The 25,553-nt window shown below is 31.9% G+C and overlaps 2 protein-coding genes across 5 annotated transcripts; both read left to right on the forward strand.

Moving 5' to 3' along the window:
- On the forward strand, window positions 6,747-16,499 carry LOC109327032 (uncharacterized protein slr1919). Of its 4 annotated transcripts, none has more exons than XM_019560006.1 (14): window positions 6,842-7,007; window positions 8,004-8,130; window positions 8,224-8,470; window positions 9,020-9,061; window positions 9,715-9,786; window positions 9,928-10,063; window positions 10,205-10,362; window positions 10,597-10,681; window positions 11,063-11,232; window positions 11,675-11,836; window positions 12,732-12,881; window positions 13,597-13,857; window positions 14,403-14,675; window positions 16,001-16,499. In XM_019560006.1, exons 1-14 carry the CDS (start codon window positions 6,956-6,958, stop codon window positions 16,238-16,240), a joined length of 2,175 nt encoding a protein of 724 aa, XP_019415551.1. In that variant the 5' UTR covers window positions 6,842-6,955; the 3' UTR covers window positions 16,241-16,499. The 4 variants fall into 4 exon arrangements, with proteins under 4 accessions (XP_019415554.1, XP_019415551.1, XP_019415553.1 ...); XM_019560008.1 differs by having other exon boundaries at window positions 10,597-10,669; XM_019560007.1 differs by having other exon boundaries at window positions 8,004-8,124.
- LOC109326876 (probable protein phosphatase 2C 59) lies at window positions 17,491-22,340 on the forward strand. The gene is made up of 8 exons (XM_019559756.1): window positions 17,491-17,892; window positions 18,747-18,874; window positions 19,669-19,767; window positions 19,856-20,014; window positions 20,370-20,456; window positions 20,551-20,642; window positions 21,174-21,248; window positions 21,825-22,340. Exons 1-8 carry the CDS (start codon window positions 17,810-17,812, stop codon window positions 22,017-22,019), a joined length of 918 nt encoding a protein of 305 aa, XP_019415301.1. The 5' UTR covers window positions 17,491-17,809; the 3' UTR covers window positions 22,020-22,340.

Consider the following 25,553-nt stretch of genomic DNA (forward strand, 5'->3'; position numbering starts at 1 on the left):
GAAGCATGGATGAAATTGAAATAGCCTTCTCTTTCTCTGAAACTACTACAATGCCACTAGATATAATGGGGCTTTTTATTTTCTAACTATGGCATGTTAAAGATATTTAAGAGAATAACAAAAAAGAAAGAAAGATATTCAAGAGAAAGCAATCATCAAAAAATTAAACTATCACATTTCAAAATAAACAGAGAAATTATTTTTCTATAATAATACAATCATTGTAATATCTATATACTGATAGTGTAAAAATTTATATATCATCTATCATTCATTGAAAAAAGTAATACAAATCTTTTTTCTATATAATATTATTTTTTACATAATCTTTATGTTATTTATCACTCATAGGTTAATATCATTGATTGTTATATAAAAGTAATACAAATCATTTATACGAGGATCATACTATCTAACCAAGTCCTACTATGAATCAAATTTGTATAGGGTTGTAAAAAATTTGTTATGGTCAAAGTTAAACCATACTAAACCAGAATAACTAGAACTTTATAAATATTAAACAAATATTATTTTTTCAGTATATTAACAGATGTATTAATGTGCACATTAAAAAAATCTTTTTCCCCCAACATTTAACATTAAACCAACAAGATCATAGTGTATGAAGAAGTTTGTTATAAAGGCAATACTAACTTCCATAATTTTTATTACACTTTTAAGAGATTGTCTTTTAGTGCATTGAAAAATCCATTGATTATCAGAATCCATTAAAAAAAAGTCAATAGCAAGCCACTCACTGGTGCACTAATTAACTATCGAATATGTACACATGTGTGTCAATATTTTTAATCATTTTAAACTAATTTTTTGTTGTTGATTATGTTAATTAATTATATATGCTTGTTCATCCTCACTTCATATGTGTCAGACCAGCTTTTATTGCCTTCCAATTACAGTGAATATTGTTTATAAAACTATTTTGTGAATACTTGTTTGTATAAAATAAAGGGTTTCTTTTATTGAACTCTATGCAAGTGTTTTATTTCTAATCTAAAAAAATAGTTTTTTAAGAGTATTTAATATTTTGGATTATTTTTCTCACATAAATGTTTTCAATTATTGAAAATCCAACAATAATGTTTTTAAGTTTTATATATTAAACTTTTTAATGTTTGACTTATGTGATATTTGAAATTTTGTGACTACTATCATGTGAAAACATCTTCGTAAATTTATCTATATAATAAAACATTACTCTTTACATTATTTTGTTAAAAGCTTTAAAATAAAACAATCATCACATTTATCTAAGGTTCTTGTATATAAAGATGAAGAGGAGATTTCAATTTAATTGTTATATATAAATATAGATTTGACTTTGGTGACTAGTATATTTAGGTAAGAAATATAAATATAATACATTTTTGTTTTAAATTAAGATCTTTTAAATATTAATATTGTAAGATATAGTTAGCCTATTATAGTTACTAATTATTTTACTTTAAATTATTTATTTTTTACCAACTCTAATCTAATAACACTACACAAAATAATTAAAAATATGAACTGATAATATTATTAAAAAATTAGTATCATTATAATATTATTGTATATGTAATAGACATATTATTTATTGTTCATGTATATTATTTTTATTTAAATTAATAAATAATTACTATGCGAGATGTGTTGAACGTAAAGAAAATATTAAACAAAAGTCACATTTTCTTATAAAAATGGCATCAACCTGGATTTTGTTTTGATAAAAAAAAATGATATATATATAATTTCATTTTTTTTTTCTTTTTTAAAGTACGTAACTTCGACTTGTCTTTTCCTTCTGAATTCGTTAATTAAATAAACTTATAAAATAAATCGTTTCCTTTTCATTTTCTCAAATATTTTTTGTTAGAGACTGTTGTAGTAGTTTCATGACAACATCATGGATAGAAATGTAAATTTGAACTCGATAGCATTCATTGCAACATGGGGAAGGTGATGGTGATAAAACGACAGCGTTGACCTCATAGATGTCGATGATTAAGATATGTACATGTTTAGACAACAAAGACGGAAAGTGAATAAAATAAGTCTCCATTTTAAATCATTGGGATTATTGAACTCATAGTCATATATAAACCCACCCCAAATATTTAATTATTATTTCCAACGGTTAATGCTTGCATCTACATTTGTGAAATATATTTTTAAATACTTTAAGTAATTCAAGTCGAACTTGATTGGTTTTTTAAATAGATTCTACAATTTTAGAGCATATTTATATTCCACGTTAATATATATTAAATATAAAATTAAAATTATTAAGAATATCAAATTTATTGAGATAACATGAAATTATTAACAATTCTTCGAAATATATTAAAATGAAATATTAAATAGTAAATGACAAATAAACACATAAATATAAATGATGACAATATATAATTAAGATAATATGCAAAGTAGGTGAGACTCCTTTTTAAATTTCCCCAAATATTTCTTCATCTGTAACCAAAACACAATTTCTCAAATATACACTCTAAGACTACGATGTGCAAATCTATCACAATCTTGATATATATCATGTATGTAATCTTAAAAACTAAGATAAAGATAATTTGGTACTTAATAATAGTCAAAATTATTACCATGTGTCTCATTCATCCTAGACAATCATGTTATGCATTATGACACATGCATATATTATACACCTCAATTGATTATAATGTAATATAATTGTAAATTAAACTTGAAGTACTCCAAATATTGGTTTGATGTCCCTAGTAACACTTTCTTATTTTTTTGGTGAACAATTTTCTCTTAAATATGTTAGTGAGGTGTTTTTTGATAAAAGCATCTCGTTTTGCAAGGTTATATCCAAAATGGTATACGTGTTGATTCACGATATAATGTACCTTAGGAAATCACTCATGCAAAACATTATTGAATATTTTAGACTTATTTAGTACACTAATATCATTATTTGAACTCATACCGTAGAAAATATTTGCCAATTCCACGAGGGTTACATCTAATATATAGGATCCTTGGTTCCAAATGTATATAAAGAAATAAATCTGATTGAGGAATAAAAGGATGAGAAATTGATTGTGTAAATTATCTCACGTGTATATAATTTTTTGGTACTATAAAGAGTATTTTTCACTTTTTGAGTAAGAAATTATTCTCTTTCGGAATTCATGACTGCCTCTACTAACAAATGTTGTTTCTAGTAATCGAATTATCAACTTTAGAGATCCAATAATGATGCCTTATACTACCAGAGTACTACTTTATTGGTGTATATAAATGATTTGAATTGTAGTAGCACTGATATATGTGCAACAAACCTATTATAATTTTCTAAATGTTATATTTTAAAAATATTAAATGATTACAACTGTTATTTTGATAGGATATTTGTAAGGAAGGAGCTACTGAGCTTGTATCATCTTGGCAGAGGTAACTATTCTATAAAGAGAAGAAAATGTATGTTCCGATAATATAAAAGTTTATGATAAAAAATTTGTTAGGAGTTCAAGTAAATTCTAATAAAATTTGTACCCTCTCAATTTGACTAACTAGTTTATGATAAAATATTTATATATTAATTTTACATCTAAATGTCAATTTTTTCTCACTATACTCGCTAATTTTACATTTTTAGATAGAATTGTTTTAAACTAGAGCAAGTGGTCAACTAAGAATTATATAATGAGCTATGTGTAATTTTATCTGCATTCTTATGAAAAATTAACTGTACTTTTTACACCAAATAGTATAATTCATAAAGGAAACCTTGGTGAAATGATTCTGACCAAACCACCATGCAACTAAGATGTATCAGTCATAAGAATAAGAACAACAATGATTTTCTAAAAGTGTACCATCATGGCATTGGTATAACGAATAATTGATAACTAGTCTTCTGGCAAGTCCTATATGGCATGCTATGCGATAAAAAATGATTGATCAAAAAAATAATTAATAATATTAATTTTAATTTAAATAATTTTTTTAGTCAATTAAAAGTAATGATACATGGAGTGATACAAAAAGTATGATAACATATATGCTTCTTCTATAAAAAATACGATAGCGTAGACAGTGGATAGTCACGTGCTTTTACTACATGAGTAAATCATCCCATATGATATAGAAATTGAAATTATGACCATCAACTATCAATCATATATATAGAGTTAACGTACTATTCAGTCGTGGTGTATATGGCAATGGGGTCAATATCTAATTAAAGACATTGAATTTGGACATATCTTTAAATCAACATCTCAATTGTATCATGTGACTGATATGAGATAGACTAGATATACTAAAAAATCAATGATTCGATTCATGTGAACAATATTTATTGGGAGACAATCACACATCACAAACGAGATTAATTACTTACTCATAGGATGAGCAGATACTCTTAATTGTACTAGAACTAACAATATCACAACCTCATTGTGCCATCCAAGTTAATATTGCTTATTATTATTATTTACAACCATATTTCATATAGGCACACAACTCTGTCGATAGATCATCTGTCTCCATTTATGTTCCATTTTAATGTCTTGGTTCAATAAAAAATGACAATTCATTAAAAACAAAATTCTAAAATCATAAAAGAACATATTTGCATTACTTATAAAAAAGTTTATTGAATCAAGACACATAGACACACTCATTTTAGGACAGGTGATCTTCATTCATACCCAACATTACAAGTTGAGACAGCTGACTCAGCTCTTTATAATAGAATCTAGTGTCACACAGATATGCAAACCTTACGGCGCAGCTAGTAGAAAGTTGAAATATTAATTATTGAAATATGTTTAATATTTTAAACTAAAAATATAAAAAATATTTTAATTAGAATTTTTTAAAATTTTTATTTATAAGTCAATTATAAGTTTTGAGTTATTCTAATCAAAATACTTTTTAAAGAACTTTTGTCATTATAGAAGGCTAGAAACTTACTTAGTAACAAATATTTTAACTTACTTGCAAATCCATAAAGTCAAAATCAAAGAAAGGTCCGTACTAAGAAATTGCTCTGATTAAATTCGAAGCTGCACTTTATTTTAATATGAAATATTTGTTGGAAGGTAATATGAAATAAATTAAGACATGTTGAGTTGTTTTCTGTCACAGAGGTAATAGAGAAGGTATATAATTGTAATCATAAACTATTGCACCCTCCTTAGGTCGTAAAGAACACGTTAAAAAATCAACATACTATCATAAATTGTCAAATAAAAATAGTTTTTAAATGATAATTCCCGTTTAAAATTTTGAAAAATATAACATTAGTTTATGATATAGGGATATTGTTTAATAAAAAATAGTTTAGACGTTGAAACTTGAAAGCGCAATATTTTCACATATATCATTTATTATTTATGTGTTAATTATTAGTAATTCTTAAATATAAATATAACATATGAATGATTGATAATATACTTAATAAATAAAAAATAACAATACATAAATATTAAATTTTTATTCAATTTCATTATATTTAACAAAAGTTGAAATCTTTCGAGATCTATAAAATGGACAATAATTGTATTAGAATATTATTATTTATAGTTATGGAACCTTAATATAACGCATAATTATTAGTCTAATATTTGAAAATATTAAAAATTTAATAAAGAATGATATTGAGAGTTTAACAAAATACAAGTGAATATTGAGGTCAAGAATTTTAGAAATTAAATTTGCATGCCTTTAATATGACATTCATTTTAATCAAGATTGATTGACTTAAGTTGGGATATTTGATTCTTTTCAAGTAAGATGATGAGGGGGTGTGTATGAGTTGACTCTAAATATGGGTCGAGCCATTTTTTAAATTAAGATACCACAATAGACATGATGCTAATCCATTCCTAATTATCGATTGGATTAATCTTTGAACCTGAAATCGACCTATACTTGATTAATATAACATACATTCATTTTAGATAAAGTCTTCTCAATATTTATTATTACGAATATATAATTTTACATATAAAATGATATATGTAGATATATTGTTAATGATGTATGTATGATGAAAAAAATTAGAGAATCAATAATATTTTCGACTAAAGAGATATTATCACTCTGTAAACAATTGAATAAAAACACATAAATATGTCGAGTGAGTGCATATGAGATGAGCCAGGTCATGTTTGTCCACTACACGACCATAAATATTGATCACGTCTAATTTTTGAACTCAAACCCAACTCTAGTCTCAACTGCATTTGGGTCCGATCATTATTAGCCCGTAATGATGAGCGAATCAGGACCGGTTATCCTCACCCCTTGTACAAATATGGTAAGGGTGTCCACATAAATTAATGAGGTGACTTAATAGGTGTTTTAATTAAATCAATATTAAAAATTAATTACAAAATTTTTGTGCAAAAAATTTCAATGCAGAATACTTTTTTATGTTGAAGTCAAAATTATTTATTTTGTTTTCTTAATAAGGCTCTTAGACATTTGTTACAATCGCCTAATAATAGAGATGAAATATAATCGATTGATGAGGGTAGAAAAAAAATTTGAGTGAAAGAAATTCCCAACCTCCATTCCAAATTAAATAGATTGGAGATCATTCATCCCAAGATTTAATGTCTCATTATGTATTTATCATCAGAAAATATCAACTAGTTAAGAAAAAATCATAAAAATAAAAATAATTTTGTTATTAGTTGTTGTAATAGGATTAATTTGAGCTATCAATAAAAGAGTTTTTCGGTAAATGTGATGCTTCTTGAAGTCCTGATCTGAGGGTTGTTCAAAAATTGCCAAGTGGCTGCAACACACTACACGTTGCAACTCATCACACATACTCGACCGAATCAAATCAAGCTCAACCTTCATGGCATGTTCGATTGGGCTACGCATTTTCTCAAACACCTTGTATTCCCATGCGTTCTCTTCATCAATTCATCTATACTGATACTCAATTTGCTACTTCTACACATCAATGAGGTGGGATGCCTTCACCGCTCTCTACCGTCACCGTCGTACCATTACAAGTACTATTTCTTTCTTCATTCTCATTTTATCATTATTTTCATTTTCTGCTTCAATTCTCTCCCATATCGCAATATCTTGTTCATTTCCGCCAATTCAATTTAAACACACGCTAACCCTCATGGTTTAGTTTTACTTGCTGAAATTATTGGAATTGAATATGGTATTGCCGTTGTTATCACTGTATTTTTGTCCTGTACTCCTGTTATTATTGTTAGCACTTATATGAAAGAATAAGCAGGGGAGTGTTTATAAATTCCAGGGTTTAAGCCAAAGATTTCAGTTAACAATGCTTGTAAGTGAGAAATAATTCAGTTATTAAGGATTACAATTGATTACCAAAATTACAGCAACAACTTAGAATGATAATTAACGGCAATGGTGAAGGGTTTAAGGAATGGAGTGAATGAGTATGTTGGTTTGAGTCTCACCCCAAGTAATTTAAAAAAATAAATAAAGAAATGAGTTATAGGGTGGTTTGATGGTTAGGGAGAAGGGGTGAAGTGAAAGAGATTAAGGGTTCGAGTCTCGCCCACAACAAATACTAACATTTGCTGATAAAAAAACGACAATTATTACATTGACAATGAATTTGTTTTGACTATCAAAATAAAACTTATCTTTGTTAGTAATAATAAGTAAAACTTTACTTGTTAAGGGCACCAGAAGATAATTTGGGGGCTTTAGGCGGTTGCCTAATTTGCCTAAAGGCAGTCATAGTCTTGAGAACAAGTTATTTATGGATTTGGATCCTCTCCAACTCTCTCCATCAAAAATCTTAACCATATATATCATCAATTACGCTAACAATGCAATTAGGAATCATACTTGACATAATGGGAGCCTTTGGATGCTGATGGATAGAGAGGATGGGGAGAAGATGGATGGAGATGATCCAAATGCGTTATTTATTGTGTTGCTTTTGTTGCAATATAGATCTTGTTTTCATCACTGTTGTTGTGGTCTCATTAAGAGAGTGAGAGTGCTTTTTCTTTCAGATTTACAGAACGAGAGTGCCGCTGGAATTATCTTACGCAGATGTGTGCCACTTGGATATCTGAAACATATTGAGGTGGTAAAGGGGTTGAATTGCTTGTCCCCGTCTTGCTTGTTGCTCCGGAGTTTGTGAGTTGATTTGCCTCCTTGCATCTGATCCAATTTTGGCCATATAATGATCTATGATTTTGAATTTTCTGTTACATGGGGATGGTGGTGCAGATATTCAACTGGTTTCACTAGCGTGCATGGTGAAACACCATCTGCTGAGTATGCAAAGAGGAGGAGGGAATCACTGGAAAATCAATTCGGGCGTGCTCTTGGAGCTAATAGCTCCAGGAGTTTTAATGCTATCTACCGGTTTGGCCCGTTTTTGGCTTTGTACAGGGCAGCAATCATTTCATTTCATGTGTTAAGGTTATCAATATGGCAGATGTGTGTTCAAGACACAAAAGAACGTGCAACCAAGGTAACAAATTATATTTTGTTGATGCTTTGTGTGCACTTTTGCCGATGTACGTAGGGAACACAGATTGCTTTTGCTTTGGTATAAAGAAGTTTACCAAATCAATGTTATGCTGTTAGTTTCTTCTTCATTATCACAAATCAACGTGTGTGCATGCTTGTTTTATGGCATGTCTTTTTGCTTTGTTATTAATAGTTTCTCAGTTTGATCTTACAGATATTTTAATCAACTGTCTGACCTTTTATTCCTTTGATACCTGGTGGATTTTTTTGAAACCCAGGACTATATTCTTTTTGGTTGTTAGAACCTTTTAAATGAAAATTGTAGTCAGTGTGTCTGCTTTATCACTGATTGGCATCGTAGAAGACACCCATTTCTTCCTTTTTTGTTGTAATGTGCTTTCAAGTGTCGACCATGTTATTAGAATTGTCAAACCACTTATGTGTGTTTCATTGGCAACTCGTCCAGCAATAGAATAGTGTGGATTCATTGTTTTATACTTGTTAGGGGGAAAACTGACAATGAATGGTGATCTAATTACAATTTTTGCAGTTTCGTGAAACTCTAATACGCTTGGGCCCTTTCTACACTAAGGCAAGTTTCTTTCACAGGTTATTGCCTATTGGTTTCTGCTTTCAACATTTATGTCGTCTTCATTATTTGTTTTACTCTTTTTACACTTCACTCGAGCATTATTTTCTCTCCCATACCAAGCTATTCATTTATTCTACTCTAAATAACACTGGTTGTTCTTGATGTTAAATAACTTGGTGACCGTTTCAAAGGCTTTTGATATACTTTCTAGCTCCTGGTATTTATTTTTCCCACTATTTGTCTCAAATTGAGATATATCATTTGTCTTTGTCCACTTCTAACTCTACTCATGGAAGTGCAATAATCATGCTTCCAATTCTTACCGTCTTACTACAATTACTCTCTTGTTATATTAGACTTTTCTTATGGTTTCATATATTGTTACTACGAAGTACTTGAATATAGATAAAAAGTGTTTTTCTCCTTGTGCTCATTTTCCCTGCATCGGCATGATGACATTATTCATTCTGAATGGAGCAAGAATTTAAACTACATTATAATGAATGAATTATCAGTCGACCCCACCTAATGGGATTAAGGCTTGGTCGTTGTTATAATGAATGAATTATATAGAAAATAAAAAAAAATAGTTACATTATAATGAATTTCTCTGCATTGTTCTATTATTTGACTTGGTTTACTCATGATTACAGCTTGGGCAGGCACTGAGCACTAGGCCTGACATATTACCCACAGTATACTGCCAAGAACTTTCTAAGTTACAGGTACGGTGGCTTCTTCCCTTCTGCTTCAGAGCATGTAATTGAATCCTGCAAATGCAACTACTGACTATTTTCGTGCTCCTATCATCTGTCAACGTGTATTGATAATTTGATAAAGGCTTATAATTTTTTAATCCATGTCAGGATCAAATACCCCCATTTCCAACTGACATTGCAATCAGATCTATTGAAGCTCAATTTGGCGTTCCTATTGCTGAAATTTTTAGTGACATCAGTCCTGCACCTATTGCAGCAGCATCGTTAGGTCAAGTTTATAAAGGTAAGTTGGCAGCAAAGAAACTGAAATTTTGTCCTGTTTGAATATTTCCTTGTCTCAGTTCATAATTTTGGCATTTTAGAGTAATATTAGCATAGTTGAGGAAGATTGAAGTGTTTACTTTTCTTGCTTCAAGTGTTGCAGCTCACCTGCTTTCTGGAGAACTGGTAGCTGTAAAAGTACAGAGGCCCGGCATGTCACTTTCATTAACCCTGGATGCCTTGTTATTCCATATGATGGGGGGGCAGTTAAAACGATTCGCCAAGGCTCGCAAAGATCTTTTGGTAGCAGTGAATGAGATGGTCAGTTCCTTTACTATAAATAGAACACAAAGATCATTTGGTTGCTTCATAGATGACCTATTTTTCACCTAATATTTGCAAACTAAAAACTGAATGCCGCTTTAGAATATAACAAATTTCTTCTGTGTGCACATGTGTTTTATAACTATACTAGCTGGCTTTTGTGGAGACTGTTATGTCTCAGTTTACATTGCCATTGCTTTATGTATTAGTTATTGTGGCTTAATGTAACAGGTCAGACACATGTTTGATGAAATTGATTATGTCCTAGAGGGGAAAAATGCTGAGCGCTTTGCTTCTCTCTACTGTACGTCTGCAAGTAAGTTCAAAGTAGGTGCGAAAAGTGCTACATGTTATTTTCTTGGATGATATATTTGGCATGTGCGGAACTCAACCAGCTGTTTCAATCCCGAATACAAAGTTTAGATAATGCTCAACCAAATCTTGTTACTTGAGATAGTTGCCCAAAAATTATTAATCTTAGTTTCCGAGTTATATGCATAGGAAAATCCTTGCTTATATTCAGGGCTGGTAGTTTTTCCTCATATATGAGAATGGAAGAAGGCAGTATGCATGCTTAAGTTATGGACTGAACATTTTTGTCACTTGATTTGATTAAATGATGCTAAGTCTTTACCATGCAATTTTGAGTGGTGACTCTTTTCAAGAAGTGGTAATGAACAGAACCACAAAAATGCAGGTGGAGGCAATATTAGGCACAAAAGAGTGAAGGCTGTCAAAGCTCCAAAGATATATTGGGACTATACATGTCCCACTGTATTGACTATGGAATGGATAGATGGAATTAAGCTTACGGATGAAACAAGGTTAAATAATGCTTCTTTGAACAGAAGAGAACTCATTGACCAGGTATGAAGCACAGAAATGTTCTTGTTCACATACTTCCACTGTTTATGTATGTGATATATCTCTTTTACTCTATTTTTTTTATCGGTAAATGTTAGTATGTTGGTATTTGTTGTGGGCGAGACTCGAACTGTCAACCTCCTTCACTCCACCCCTTCTCCCTAACCATCAAAATTTTGCTATGGGTGAGACTCGAACGCACAACCTCTTTCACTCCATTCCTTAAACCCTTCACCTTAACCATCGGACCACCTTATGACTCCCTATCTCTTTTATGTTATTGCTTTTATCTGCATTTCTTTAAACTAGTATGCTTATATGTATTTTGGCGTAGTATTAAGTGCACTGTGCACATATCTTTTTGGCTACATATCAGATGCATGATTACTTGAGATGCTAAGCACTTACAATTGATGCCCCTTCACTCATTCTTATGGCTTTGTAGGGATTATACTGCTCTTTGAGGCAACTGCTAGAGGTTGGGTATTTCCATGCCGATCCTCATCCAGGAAACCTGGTTGCGTTAGGTGATGGATCACTAGCATATTTTGACTTTGGAATGATGGGAGATATTCCTAGGCATTACCGGATTGGACTTATTCAAATGGTGAGAAATAAATGGTGATACTCGTTTTGTAGATCTAACTTATTGACTAGTCCAACATAATTTTCACTACAGTATATGGAAATTTCTTAATGCCAAAAGTATGTTTGAAATCATCAAACTTTATTAACGATTTATTAAGGATGATTGACATGTCTAGTTGACACAATTATCACATCTTTCTTTTCATAAGATGTGTTATACTTATATTCTAGAATTTTACATTTATGGTGGGTGCTTTATGTGAACTTAGTCTCAATGGTCTTCCTATTTGTAGTGACGCTGGAAAAGAGTCGAAGCTTGTGTTATATTTTGACTGCTGAGTTATTATTATCTAGTGTAAATCATTATTCATGATCTTTCACAGAAGATATCTGACCCCAACTTCTGAGTCTTAGTTCCTGCATTTAATGTTTTCAGTAGTTATGACATAACCAGGGAGATGTATTATCATATTAACTCGATGTTACTTTTATGATAACAACATGGTTGGTTTTAGGAAATATGAGTAGCCAATTCATTCAACAGATTCAGGCATCTTAATATCTGTTTCTCTTGAATGAAATGTTCCTTGTACTTACATTCTGTGTGTGTCTGTGTATAGCATATACATATGGGGTCCACATCTGCTGTTTCACTCCTTTGTGCCACTCCATGTGCCACTCCATGTGCCAAGAGATATGATTGGTCAGAAAAATATTTAATAATTGCAATTTTAACTTAAATATTTTTTTTTCAACCAATCAGAGGTGATGATACATGAAGTGGTACAAAAAGTGAGACAACAGATGTGCTCCCATACATATGTACTATACCTTCTCCTCATTATTTTACACCTTGCGGAGATACAGAATTTCCCTGAATTGTCTGTCTAATACTAACCTTTTCTTTCTTTCAGATTGTGCATTTTGTTAATCGTGACTCTCTGAGTTTGGCAAATGACTTTCTTTCTTTAGGATTTATTCCTGAAGGAGTTGACATACATTCAGTGTCTAATGCACTGCAAGCATCATTTACAGATCGGACTGGTGAATCTCAAGATTTCCAGGTTTGTTTTATTTCAACCTCCGTATGGGATCTTTTTTTAGGTAAAATAGCACTAACTGGTCTTTAAGATATTTTGGTCCACAATCTGAGAGTTAATTCTTGCTTTTCCTGTTACACCTTATTAGGACTTTTACTCTTGTACTCGTTTATCTCCTATCTCTCCCTCCAAGGTAAGGTTGCTTACCTTGTGACCTGGAGGCTATGGTTTCAAAACCTGGAAAAAGCCTCTTCGCTTGCGAGGGTAAGACTATATACATCTACCTCCCTAGACCCCACTAGACGGGAGCCTCATGCACTCGGTTACTCTTTTAAAAACATTATCACCAAACTTTGTAGGGACTAAACATATTTATCATGTATAAGTGTGCATTTCTCTCCCTCTCTATCTATATATATATATACATATATATGTACATATTTGGACACACTTTGCAACTAGCATTAATCCATTTGGTATTTAGCCTTCTGATAGTTTGACAACTCACCGGCTACCTGGTGACATGTATGTCATACATTGTTGTAAACAAATTATTTGCTTTACTTATTGGTGCTGGGCTTCGAAGCTTCCAATTTAGTTCCTAATGTAATATTTCACATATCCATTTTTAGTCATGTCTTTAAACAACAAGCCCTTTCCTGTTTATATCTACTGAAGCACTGATACAAGGTATCACTGTACTTTATATTTTAAAGTTCAATCTTGCTTTGTATTTCAGGGAATTATGAACCAACTATATGATGTCATGTATGAATTTAACTTCTCTCTCCCGCCAGACTATGCTCTTGTTATAAGATCATTGGGATCACTAGAGGGCACAGCTAAAGTCCTGGATCCTGGTTTTAAGGTCATTGAGAGTGCATATCCTTTTGTCATTGGGAGACTTATTGCAGACCCGAGTCCTGATATGAGAAGAATTTTGAGGGAACTTCTCATTCGTAACAATGGGTCCATAAGGTGGAACCGGCTAGAGCGCTTAGTATGGTTTCTCACCACCTTTCTACTCTGCTAAACATTGTAATTGTTATGTGGATATGCTAATTATAATATTGCTTGAAAGTAACTCACAAGTTGTAAGATGAAACTGACAAGGTTGAAGTTTTACTATTTTATCCTCTCTGTATCACAAGGATCATAACTTCTACAAATAAAAGGAGCTTCCCTTTGACATTTGTGCTTCACATAACATAAATCTATGAACTAATCTATTTGTGCACTTGCTCTGGAAAGTTTGAAACCCTATATCACTCATATTAGTAATTTCACAATTGTTGCCTTGAGCGAATCATGTTATAATTTTACAAGCAGTATTTTGCTATTTTTCCCTATTTAGAAATAAGCACAAGTTTTTAGGGTTGAAATTCCTAAGATCCTACCCCTCTGCAGTATTTTTTTGGAGCATTAGCATTACAATGCAGATCCCATTTATTTCTGCACTGAATTTTGATTTCTCATGTATTCTTGTGCATGAAGTTACTATATAGCTTTGGACTATATTTAATATGGATTTCATTCTTGTTTCAGATGGCAGCAATATCTGAACAGGCTTCTGAGTTAATTGGAGACCCTAGTTCTGAAAAACTTTCAAGTCCATCCGTTTGGAAATTATTTGACATGCCTGCTGTTGTTGATTCCACTGAAGATCTTTTGTTATTCATATTATCAGACAAGGGTCTGAGAGTGCGTCTTTTCCTTCTTCGGGATATATTAGAAGCAGCTGATGCATTTCTGCAAGATGAAGTGATTAATTGTGTGTTAAATGATAAACCTGAAGGCCAGCGGATATTGCTATTTGAGGTATTGTCTTAAGCTAAAATCCTCTACATCTAAAGTGTGTGTGGTCACGTGTGCACATGCAGGTGTGTACTATATCTAGGGGATAATCATAATAAGGGATTTTTTTAAATAAAAAAATAGGTAGCAGTGTGAGGGTGAACACAGTGGGATGGTGCAACGGCCCCAACTGTGGTGGGTAGTGGTGCATTTAACTTATATTTAGAGAGGTGTAGTTTAAGTCAATGGCTAACCAAAAGGGGCCATTAAAAGGGCGAGAGCATGAGAATATCAAACTTAGTCATTGCAACTTGTGGGTGGTCAGCATACATAGAGTGGTTTGTAAGACTTGTGAGTTTTAAGACTATTGTCCATTGGAAATGGGAATAGGAACTACTTGACCAACAAGGTAATAATCATAAAATAGTGTAAATTCTAATTAATAGAAGGAAAATGATAAATTCAGCCCTTAGGGCTGAGGATAAGAGGTTTAGAAGAGTGAAGTTTATATTGGAAAATGATGATTTTATTACTTTGAGAACTAATGGACTTAGTTTTCCAATGAACATTTACATTAACTATTGGGCTGAGGTTAACATACCCCTTAATAGAAAGGTCTTCATATGTAGATTTAGACTATAAATGTGAAATGTAGAGTGGTGAAAAGAATGGGTTTTTAAGCATGTAAAGTAAAAAAAAAATCATGTGTTTTTTTCTTGCTATGTGCTTCCCGTGAAGGAGAGATCAGAGACAAAGTCAAGGAAGGAACTTTACAAATCTTGCCCTTGTTCACCTCTAAAATATCTATATCTATCTGTCCTCAATATGACTACATGATTAAAAAAATGACAGGATGTACTCCCCTGTATATATACATATACATATAACATATGTTGAGCTAGCTCTCAAGCTAATAAGCAAAATTATGAAAATCTCAAGTACGGCTTAGTAAGGGTGCCATTTTTCTATTCTCACCATTCACAATTTTTGTAATTCTTGCCAAACATTTCCCTCTTCTGGAAGTATATTTCAGGAAGTCGTTTAAAAGTTAGTTTCCGGAAGTATACTTCTAGAAGCCATTTTTAGTTGACTTCCAGAAGTACATTTCCAGAAGAGGAGTGTGTTTGGAGGGGGAAAGGTAACAAAATATTGGATGCTTTTAGTAAAAAAACAAAGATGCTGCAAGCAGCAGCTGCCTTTGTTAATTTTACGAGCCCAAATTCCCAGTTCAAGCTCAATTCAGGGGTTCATGATCCTAGCTTACCGAGCTGATAACGATATGAGTTTTGAGTAGTTTGTGAGATAGCTTGACCAACATGTCGATGTTTTTTCATTTTTTTGCATTGCAGGAGCGTGCTTTCCTTTCTAGGATTGGGAAGGGCTTTCAATATCTTTGTGAAGTGGTTAAGTTGGCACCAGAAGAGTGGGCAGCAATGCTTATACGAATGGCAGGGAAGCCTGAAGTTCACAGATTTGCTTCAGACATTATTTCAGCTTTAGTTTCGAATTCCAGCCACAAATTGCAAGAAGCTTCTTGGCTCTATTTATCAAAACTCCTTCACAGATTGTCAAAAAAGGAGGTAGATTAGAAATACTGCAGTTGATATTCGTGGACAAGAAATGAGCCAAATTTTCCTTGCACACTCCTAGTTTGAAGGTTCCATCAAATTACACACGACTTCCAAATTTTACTCATAGAATTTTTAACAATCATAAAGAAAATTGTTTGATGCATTAATTTTACTTTTACTACATTTTGCCTATTTTGTTCATTAATGTATAGATAATATCTACATGACATGGGTCGCCTATTTTAGATTAATGAAGTTAATTTTTGTTTTGCTCACATTGTACCAACCTCTCTTTCTTTGGGTTGGCCAAGCCCACCAACAAAGAACTCATTCTTGAAAAGTGATTGTATAGAGGAGATCCAAATTATATCTAACTGTGTTAATATTCGACTACATCATATTTTGAGGGTTGCTTCTGATGTCTGCTCTTGGTTATCCCATGATTAGATAGGAGAGACTCATTTTGTTGCTTGTGAGGCTAATCAGGTGGTTGATTGCATGGTAAGACTTGGCTGCACTCCTTAGATACTCTCAGGATCTGAGACACGACTCCTTCTGATTGTCACAAGTATCTAGCTTAGGATCTCTCCCTCTTGATCTAGTCTTTCTTTCTTGTTTTATACTTTCTAACGTATCAAAAAAAGAACTCATTCATGTATTCTATCTAAGAAAGTCATGTAGCTTAATCAATATTAATTAATGAATAAAATATAAACATACTAATATTTGTTATAAAAAAGAAAGAAGATGAATTGTTCTACAATCATGAAGAATGATCACATAACGGATGAGCAATGAGAACCGATAATTTTAATGAATGACTCTAATTCTATTAGGCTTGATGACTTGATAACTAGTGGATGAGCGAGAAACAATATTTAAGATCAGAATAAGTTATATCACACTTATTTTTACCCCTACTCCAAACAATTTTCGAGTTCCAAATGAATCATAATAACAATAAAATAGTGGTATGTAATATATATTATTAAATATATAATAACTAAATAGTCAATTTAATAATATATTCTTCCATTAATTTCATTTTCTTTAAATAGTCAAATTAATAATATATTTTCCATTATTTGATTATGACATGATTTTAACATCTAAACTCAATTATTGGACAAACAAGATGAAGTTGCGTTGAGCTAAAATCAAACACACAACCAACTTTCTCTCCCCCCTCTCTCTCTCTCCCGCCCTCCCTCTCTCATGCAATTTTCTCTCTCTTCCCTCTCTAATGCGTATCTTCTATCTCTCTTTCTCTCCCCTATTCAATAATTCTTCTCAAATCTTCATTATTGCTCAACCTTTCAATTCACCATCTTTATGCTTTTACCTGTATTAATTACACGATTATGCGTAGAGTTTGTCTTTTGTTAACTCTTTTTAAATAAATTTCAATTTCTTCCTTGGGGTGTTGTGTTGTGAATGCAGGTTAGATATGAAAGCGATTAGGGATTTCAAAATGACCCCCCATTAATGTTATGATCACTTGGAATCGTTGATTACACAATAGAACTTTTGTTTCTTGATTTTCTTCAATAAATAGTATCTGGGTACCCTTAATATTGAAGTGGTAAGATGGGTTATCTCAATTCAGTGTTGTCCTCTTCAACCCAAGTTCATGCTGTTGCTGATGCACCTGTCACCGGTGGGGGACTCAGGTTCACACTTCCTTTCACATATCCAAATTTCTATAGTTCTGTTATTGGCTGAAATGAAAATGTTTCCTTTTTCCTTTTTCATACTTGGTTGTCCCATTGAAAAGGGGGTGAGTCCGGTTGTGAGCTTCGGCGCAAGGATAAAGTTGTTGTCTCCTTTTGATTTGGAGGTCAGACGTTCAAATTCAGTAAATGACCCCACTGCTTGCTGGGATAAGAGTGTGTGTATCTACCCTTCTCAGACCCCTTTAGATGAGAGTGTCATGCACTGACCCGACCCTTTTTCGTTGTCTCGTTGACTTTCTGTCAAACATACCCACGGTGTATTGATTTGCATGTTCATAACTCTATTATATGTTATTCTTGCATTCATATGAATTCTATATGTATTTCATTTAGCATGTATCTTTGAATTATGGGGTATGCATTGTTTAACAAAAAACTTTGACAAAACCTTTGTCAATCTAGCACTGTTTTCCCCCAACATTTGACTTTCTCCTCTTTGTTCTTCCTATCACTCTCCTTCTTCACCATTGTACTATCCTTGATTGTTGGTCTTTATTGATTGCCGTTCTTCAAATCGAATATGTTTGCAAATTGCAATCTGTTTCTCAGTTGAGGATGCGTGTCCTTGTTTGATGAAATTTTGTTTTTTATTATGTATATGATGTGAGTTTTCTGCATTACTGATTTAATTGATTCATTGATTAGCAAAAAAGAAGACAGTACTATCTATTTATTGTTGTGTTGAAATTGTATGCTTAAAAAATTGTTTGGCATTTCCATTTAAATATAAATATTAAGAACGAGACTTTATAAGAGGATTGTGACACGTTTTTTATGATTCGTGTCTACAGTCACAATGGCAAATTCAGCTATGGGTATGCTAGCTCTCCTGGCAGGCGATCTTCAATGGAAGACTTTTATGAGACAAGAATTGATGGTGTTGATGGTGAAATCATTGGCCTTTTTGGAGTTTTTGATGGTATATTTAGTTCTTTCTCTTATCTCTGTATCCGGTATGTCCATTCAATGGAAAAGACAACAACAACCAAGCATTAGTCCCAGAGGGGTCAGCCGTAGGCTTACATTGAATGGAAAATATGCCAAAATATAAAAAAAATTCTTTTATGATTTTCCCTTTCTTAAAATAATGGGAAGTTAATTGTTTGATGTAACTTGTTGCTTCCATATGTAGATTCTTCTGCACTTTATGCACTCATAGAATACATAACCAACTTTTGTATTTTTGTCCTCCATGGTCAGTCTTTTCTTCTGCTTATATTTTCTCAAATATACATACACACCTAAAGAGGAAATTTTGGATTTCTTCATAGTTGTGGTCTCCTCACACCTTTGACCTCAAGTCAGTCTAATTCTGGATGGCTTGGTTATTCTGTTTGGGCATAGTATTGTTTTCTGCACATCTAATCAATCTTTCTATGGGCATAATTTCCAGATGCTTAATCCCCCTCTTCTTGAATCCAAACTTCTCTTTACTATCCTGTTTTGTAAAGTGTGATTAAGGCTTGGCTGTTGTTGTAGTATTCTGTTTTGTGACTTTAGAACCTTCATTTCTTCTTCCACGTGAGCAATTATGAAGTACAAAGTGTTTCTTTATTTGGCATCAGAATCTATTTCTTCCGTAGAAGTTAAGCATGAAGGAATTATTTCCTATTGGCTATACCAAAATATAAGTATATAACCTATGCTTGATAATTTTTATCCTCTCAGAAAAATAGAAAACAGTTGCAAGTTTCTTGTTTATAACTCTTTCAGGTCACGGCGGTGTTCGTGCTGCTGAGTATGTCAAACAAAACCTGTTTAGCAATTTGATGAGTCACCCAAAATTCATTTCTGACACCAAATCAGCAATATGTATGTTATCTCCCACTTTAGATGTGTGATATTTTTACCCGATGTTTTCTAATTTGTTAAATCCTCAGAGTAACTTTATTTTACACAGCCGATGCATATAATCATACCGACTCTGAGTTTCTGAAATCAGAACATAGTCATAACAGAGATGCTGGGTCAACTGCTTCCACTGCCATTCTAGTTGGTGATCGTTTGCTTGTTGCAAATGTTGGGGACTCCAGAGCTGTTATATGCAGGGGTGGTAACGGTAAGCCTATTAGCTTTATACAGATACATCGTATATTATATATTCTTAGATGTGTGCAGTTAATTACTTATATTGTTAAATTGTGCCAAATGAATTATAATTTTCTGATTCTTAAAGAGCTCATAATTTTTTTCAAAAAAAAATTATCAAATGCCATTATTTAGATTTCCTGTCTATCCTTATCAGCCTATGCTGAAAGGCTATCTTGATATTATTGATAAATTATATAAAGGAAATTAGTTTATTTTTAAGCGTGCTTATGTTAGTGCACCTGTTGTCATTCGTAAAGAATCCTTCAACCTCCCTATTTTGAATGATTACTTAATATTTTCCTTCCAATTGTGGACTCCTGTAGCAATTGCCGTATCTCGAGATCACAAGCCAGACCAAAGTGATGAGAGGCAAAGGATTGAAGATGCAGGGGGCTTTGTCATTTGGGCCGGTAAGGTCAACATATATTAGTTTTTTTTTAATATATTTCATTTTAAAGATTTATCTTATTTCTCACTATTGATAACTTAACATGACATATTCAGGAACTTGGAGAGTTGGTGGTGTTCTTGCTGTTTCTCGTGCATTTGGTGATAGACAACTGAAGCAGTATGTTGTTGCTGATCCAGAAATCCAGGTGTGTTTGCCATCCTCATTCAGGGATATTTCATATAGCTGTAGAAGATTCATTTCAACCATTGCTTATACAGAATTAATGATTATGTGTATGGTTCACATTATGTGCATATAAGGTGATATACAGTAATCTGGTTTTCATCTAAATGAAGATTAAAAGTGTCCCAGAGAAAGATGCTACGTCGAAAATGAATAACATAGATTAGAAAGAAATTTCTACCAAATTTTTGCTCACTGATATTGGAACTCATTAATTTGTTCTGTAACAAGAAAAGTAACAGATTTGCATGAATACATTTTTATGCATAACATCGTAATTATTAGATCTTTTTTTGTTTTTTGAGGTTCCCACAAATTATGTTGGTGAAACAGTAGAAGGTAGTAAATCTTATATTGTTATAATTACTCTGCAAACCAACCTTCTACTCCCGCTCTGACAGATTTTCTTTACTCTGGTTGACACGACAATAAATCTTATTTGTCTCGCCTTTTTTTGTATAGCTAAGTCCCAAACATGTCTGTGGTCTTGCAGGAGGAAAAGATTGACAGCACTCTTGAGTTTCTTATATTGGCCAGTGATGGGCTATGGGATGTTGTCTCAAATGAGGTTTGCAATGATTTTCATTTCTTCCGCTTCTTCTCATTGGTAATTATAGTGCATCTCCAATCCATCATAACCACTAAAATTTAGATGAACTAAGCTTTGATGCAAAAACTCATAGCAGTAGTCAATGCCTTGTTTTGTAAAATGTGAGTCTAAGATTGCCTACACTAAAAGATGAAAAACCACCAAGTGTCAGCTCGTGGCTCTCGCTTTACTCTCTGCCATTCTTATCATAATAATAATAATGATGATGATGGTATTCTCACATCACTCTTTATCTATACTGCCATTGATCATTTATCATTGTTGTTCCAAAGCATAGGTCTTTCGATCAATGAATATCAAGTTGGTGTAAAAACGGTGAGTAAAAAGTTATGTGAGAGAATAATTTTCCTTCTTATCATTCTTCAAGTCCATTATTTTTGTAAAATGATTATGGCTCATTTTGTCACTCTAAAGATGAAATGATATACATGATCATCATATCTGTAAAAATACATTGGTTGTAAAGTAAACAAAGTCAAATGCCACAAAATCATATTTTTTTCAACTCACTTAAAACATTTAAGCTTTTTTCAGGAAGCTGTTGCTATGGTTAAACCAATTGAGGATGCAGAGGAGGCAGCAAAGATACTAATGTTAGAAGCATCTAAAAGAGGCAGTGCTGACAATATCACTTGTGTTGTCGTTCGTTTCTCGGTGAACCAAGCTGCTTCTTCTCATAGTATCTCCGGCGAAGCAACCTTTGGAGGAAGGATTGTTGTGCATTGCTAATGGTGGTGGATCCAAAGATGGGAAGCAAACCCTGTATCTGTTTTACCACTGAAGAATAGGGAACAAATTCAAACTTGTTATGGTCCTCTAAACATAGAGCTATTCCTCATTGTTTCAGTTTCATAATTAATTGGACACTATATGTAGCTATGAAAAAGTGCATGTGTGCAAGGAGTGTAGCAAGATTTATAATTGGATATGCTGCAAACTTGGTTCTTTGTGTCCATTTAATTTGATTAATGTTAGTTGCTTCAATTCCAAGTAACAGTGATGAATTATGGTTTGTATGAATTGTAATGACAAAATCTGATGCTTTTTCATCATTATGACTATGTTTGATTGAATACATTCACTCAGGATTGTAGAACTTAGTAAGCCAGGTTGAGTAGAAAGCAACCAAATTTGCTGAGTTGGTAGTGAGAAATAGAATGAATCAGAGGTTTTTGTTGGTTCAGTTGGCACAGACTAGTGGAGATGACCAACAAGGTATTGTTCTAGTGGTGTAAGACTCTACTAGATCCTCATGATAACCAAAAGGTTAAGGGTTCGACTTCTGGGAGCGACTTTTGTTAGGAGGAACAATTATATATTGCGAAAGAGATTAGTTCTTTACCTAAGAGAAAAAACTTGTGTGGAAATGTATATAATCAACAAAATTTTGGCAACGTATTATAAATTGATTTTAATTAAAAATAAATCGTACATAATAGTAACAGAAAACATAAATACAATTGTATTCAAATATGACTTATTGGATATATCTTTACAGAAGTTTTTTTAGAAAATGCCCTCATCCTCTTGTTCTTTTGATACAAATAGGCAAATTTAAGAACTCAAGTCCTAAAGAACATGGAAGGACTGTTTTTCAAATGAAGGGCAATTTTCTTGTTAGTACCGTTAAACTATGTTTTTCCATCTTGATTTCCTGTTATGTATTACTGTACAATATTTTAGAACACTCTGTAAGAAACCTTTTCCCATTAAGGGGATATTAATAATTGTCCTAAATATTATTCTATAAAAAAATTGAAATTTTGTCTTGATTAAATGCCGTTTTTACCCAAGTGTTAGACTTAATTTGGAATGTTAATTTTTTCTTTTATTATTATTAGCGTGTCGATCAACATTTTATATTTGTCAGTTTGCATTCTTATTTTTCTGATATCAAGTGTATATAAAAAGATTCTATAAATTCTCAATTTGTGTCTACAAAATTCTCAAAATTTCTAGGAGTTAAAGAAATGTATCAAATCCAATCAAATTTCATTCTTCTTTTATGTTTTATGCAACATGTATGTTATAAACTCACTTGCAACTTGTGTTGCAAAATTATTATCAACTTATATGTTACACAGATAAACATACAAACATAGCAAATGTCAAAATTGGAATATAAAAATTATGTATGTTTAATTATATATTTACCCTAATTTATGAGAACTTCTATCTTCATTTGAATTTTATAAATGCACTGGTTAGTCAAGGGCAACGTTTTCTCTATGCAATATATTCCTTTTATTTTATTAAAGTTAAGATAAATTTGTGTCTATTTCAACTAGTTTGTATTTTTTAATTTTGTCCATGACACATGGACCCTACAAAAGACTCATAATGGATAACCTTCGACATAATTAGTAGATACTTGTGTTTTTAATAACTTTATTATATAATGTTTTTTACATAATTATTAATTTTATTTAAGACATTAAAATAGATAATATAAAACACAATCTATTCATAAACTATTTATAACCCTAATCATGTGTAAACAAGAATTAAGCTCTACTCCAGGTGTCATGCCTAATTATGTATATTGATAAGATTTTGTTAGGAATTTATGCATTGTTAATAATAAATAGTGAATGATATATTGAGAGTATCAGTGATGTAAAAACCGTACCATGTTGGTCAGTTCGACCAGAAAACCGGTGAACCGGATTTTTAATCGGTACGGTACAGATGTTGAACCGGCTAAGTATCAAAATCGGTCACAACCAGTTGAAAACCGGTCAAAACTAGTGAACCGATCGGAATTTGACTAAACCGGCCGATTTATACACATTTTTTTTAAAAAAAAAACTTAAAAACTCATTACATGCCGACCCCTCTTTCCAACTATTCTTCAACACTGCACATGTTTTCAAGGTCTACATTGGTAATGTTGGTGTGTAATCTCAGTGACATTTGTGTAATCTCAATGATATTTGTGTAATCTTGAAATCAACTATCTGAAGTTAGGATTTGATGCAAAAATGAAACCTCGATATGAGACAATTTAACTTTTTGGTGTTAAATGTTAAAACTCCAAATTTATTTTGTTACAACTCAAATATCCACGTAACAATTCAAATTAATATATGATATTATGTTCATTACTATTTCTTTCCCTTTTTACTGTATTAAATTTTTTCTTCCCATTTCTATTATTATTGCTCCATCAAATTTGTATATAATATTATGTCCATTAGTATTTCTTTCCTTTTTACTATATTATTTTTTTATTTCGTTTTCTATTATTATTACTCCATCAATATCTTAAAAAGTCATTGCTTGAGAAGAGTAAACATGTTATTATTAATATATTGGTAAGTTTTATGTGATGATAAAAATAGTAAAAACATCAACCCATTTCATTAATAATAAGATAATAGATTGTACCACTTTGATCTTTGTGTATTATAAGGGATTAATTTCTCAAAGGTAGTTTGGGACACCTTCCCTCAAATAAAATAAAAATATGAGACTACTCATTTACGAATAGGATTTAATATGTATACAATGACAGTGTAAATGTTTTGTACACTGTCAGTAAATCATCAACCATTGATTTGTTAACCATCATTGACTCATAAACAAAAGTAATACAAATCAATGGTAAATAATATACTGACAGTATAAAAAACTTTACAACAGTCGGCACAAATTTTAAACTTTTTTCCCCAAATATAATAAACCTACATATGCAGGAATGAAGAACCCAAGAGTTGTTTTAGTCAATTTTATTTTCCAATGTTAAGAAAGACTGTTAATTTATTGTTTATTTATTTATTTTGTGTAATCTTGGTATTTCTCAAATGATGTGGTGGGAGTTAAGCTCCTCTCCAACCCAATATTTGAATATGATGAAAAGGATAATTTTTTTAATTTTTTTATTAAAAAATTTTAAAATCATAACCTTTAAAACTTTTTTTCATCACGCATCGTAATTACAATCCAATACTGAAATTTCGAGCACGAGAGAAGATTCCGATGTATGTAGTTGACATAATTATTTTATGTCTTTCCCTTTTCGGAAAGCAAGATTAATGCTTGACCCCTCACTAATTGAATCCTACATCCAAGTTGTTCATAGTTAACCACTCTTCAGTAATAATTAACAATGTAATGAACAAGTAATTATATATCACATGTATGCTAAATAGAAGTGTACAAAGTAACAAAGAAGATTGAACAAAATCTATTGCCCTTAGATTGAAAGGAAACTCCACAATTCTATCATTCATCTCCATTTAAATTTACATTTTCCTAATCATG

The sequence above is a fragment of the Lupinus angustifolius genome, chromosome LG14 (genome assembly GCF_001865875.1).
Source record: "Lupinus angustifolius cultivar Tanjil chromosome LG14, LupAngTanjil_v1.0, whole genome shotgun sequence".
Taxonomy (NCBI): Eukaryota; Viridiplantae; Streptophyta; class Magnoliopsida; order Fabales; family Fabaceae; genus Lupinus; species Lupinus angustifolius.